Genomic DNA, 558 nt, shown 5'->3' with positions numbered 1-558 from the left:
AAAAAATCAAAATCAACAATTTCAAAATAAAAATCAGGATATCTCATATTCATCATACAGTAACTGTGAAGAAATATAACTTCAAGATTACTGCAAGGCCCAGCTGCAACAGAAATATGCCGACAACAATTAGAAACCATCTCTCACCTGCAGAACTGATGTGGCTGCGAAGATTTAGAGCAACGAAACATCCTGACATAAGTCCGGCAACCCCTACGATCACCCATCTGAATGTTTCCACAGGCACAACCGATAGACACTGCAAAATAAAATAATATTAATAATAATACAACCATAAATTTGGATTTACAACCGCAAATTGCTCCCTATTTGATGAATTATATCAAACAGAAACTTAATGCATAAGAAAGTGAGAAGAGAACAAACGAAGCCTCCAAATGTATACCATATCTCATTAGCAGTTTCTCTGTATTCTAAACATCAGCATCAGACATCTTTAAGTTAGCAGCAAGTTGTTCATGCCAACTATTTGGACTTAAAACTCATGTATAACAAATGAAAAGAGTTGTAGAATACTTTGCTCCTAATGGTGGGTTT

At 35.1% G+C, this 558-nt stretch overlaps 1 protein-coding gene across 1 annotated transcript; it reads left to right on the top strand.

Annotated features, from left to right (window-relative positions):
- Nucleotides 1-6: 6 nt before the first annotated feature.
- Nucleotides 7-261, top strand: LOC110034314 (the record flags this gene model as incomplete). The annotated part of the gene is made up of 1 exon (XM_020738590.1): nt 7-261. A coding segment is annotated over exon 1 (145 nt), but the record flags the coding sequence as incomplete, so codon positions are not given.
- Between the last annotated feature and the right edge of the window lie 297 nt (nt 262-558).

This window comes from Phalaenopsis equestris, unplaced genomic scaffold (genome assembly GCF_001263595.1).
Source record: "Phalaenopsis equestris unplaced genomic scaffold, ASM126359v1 Scaffold183044, whole genome shotgun sequence".
NCBI classification, from domain to species: domain Eukaryota; kingdom Viridiplantae; phylum Streptophyta; class Magnoliopsida; order Asparagales; family Orchidaceae; genus Phalaenopsis; species Phalaenopsis equestris.
This window is presented reverse-complemented; position numbering and strand designations above follow the sequence as displayed.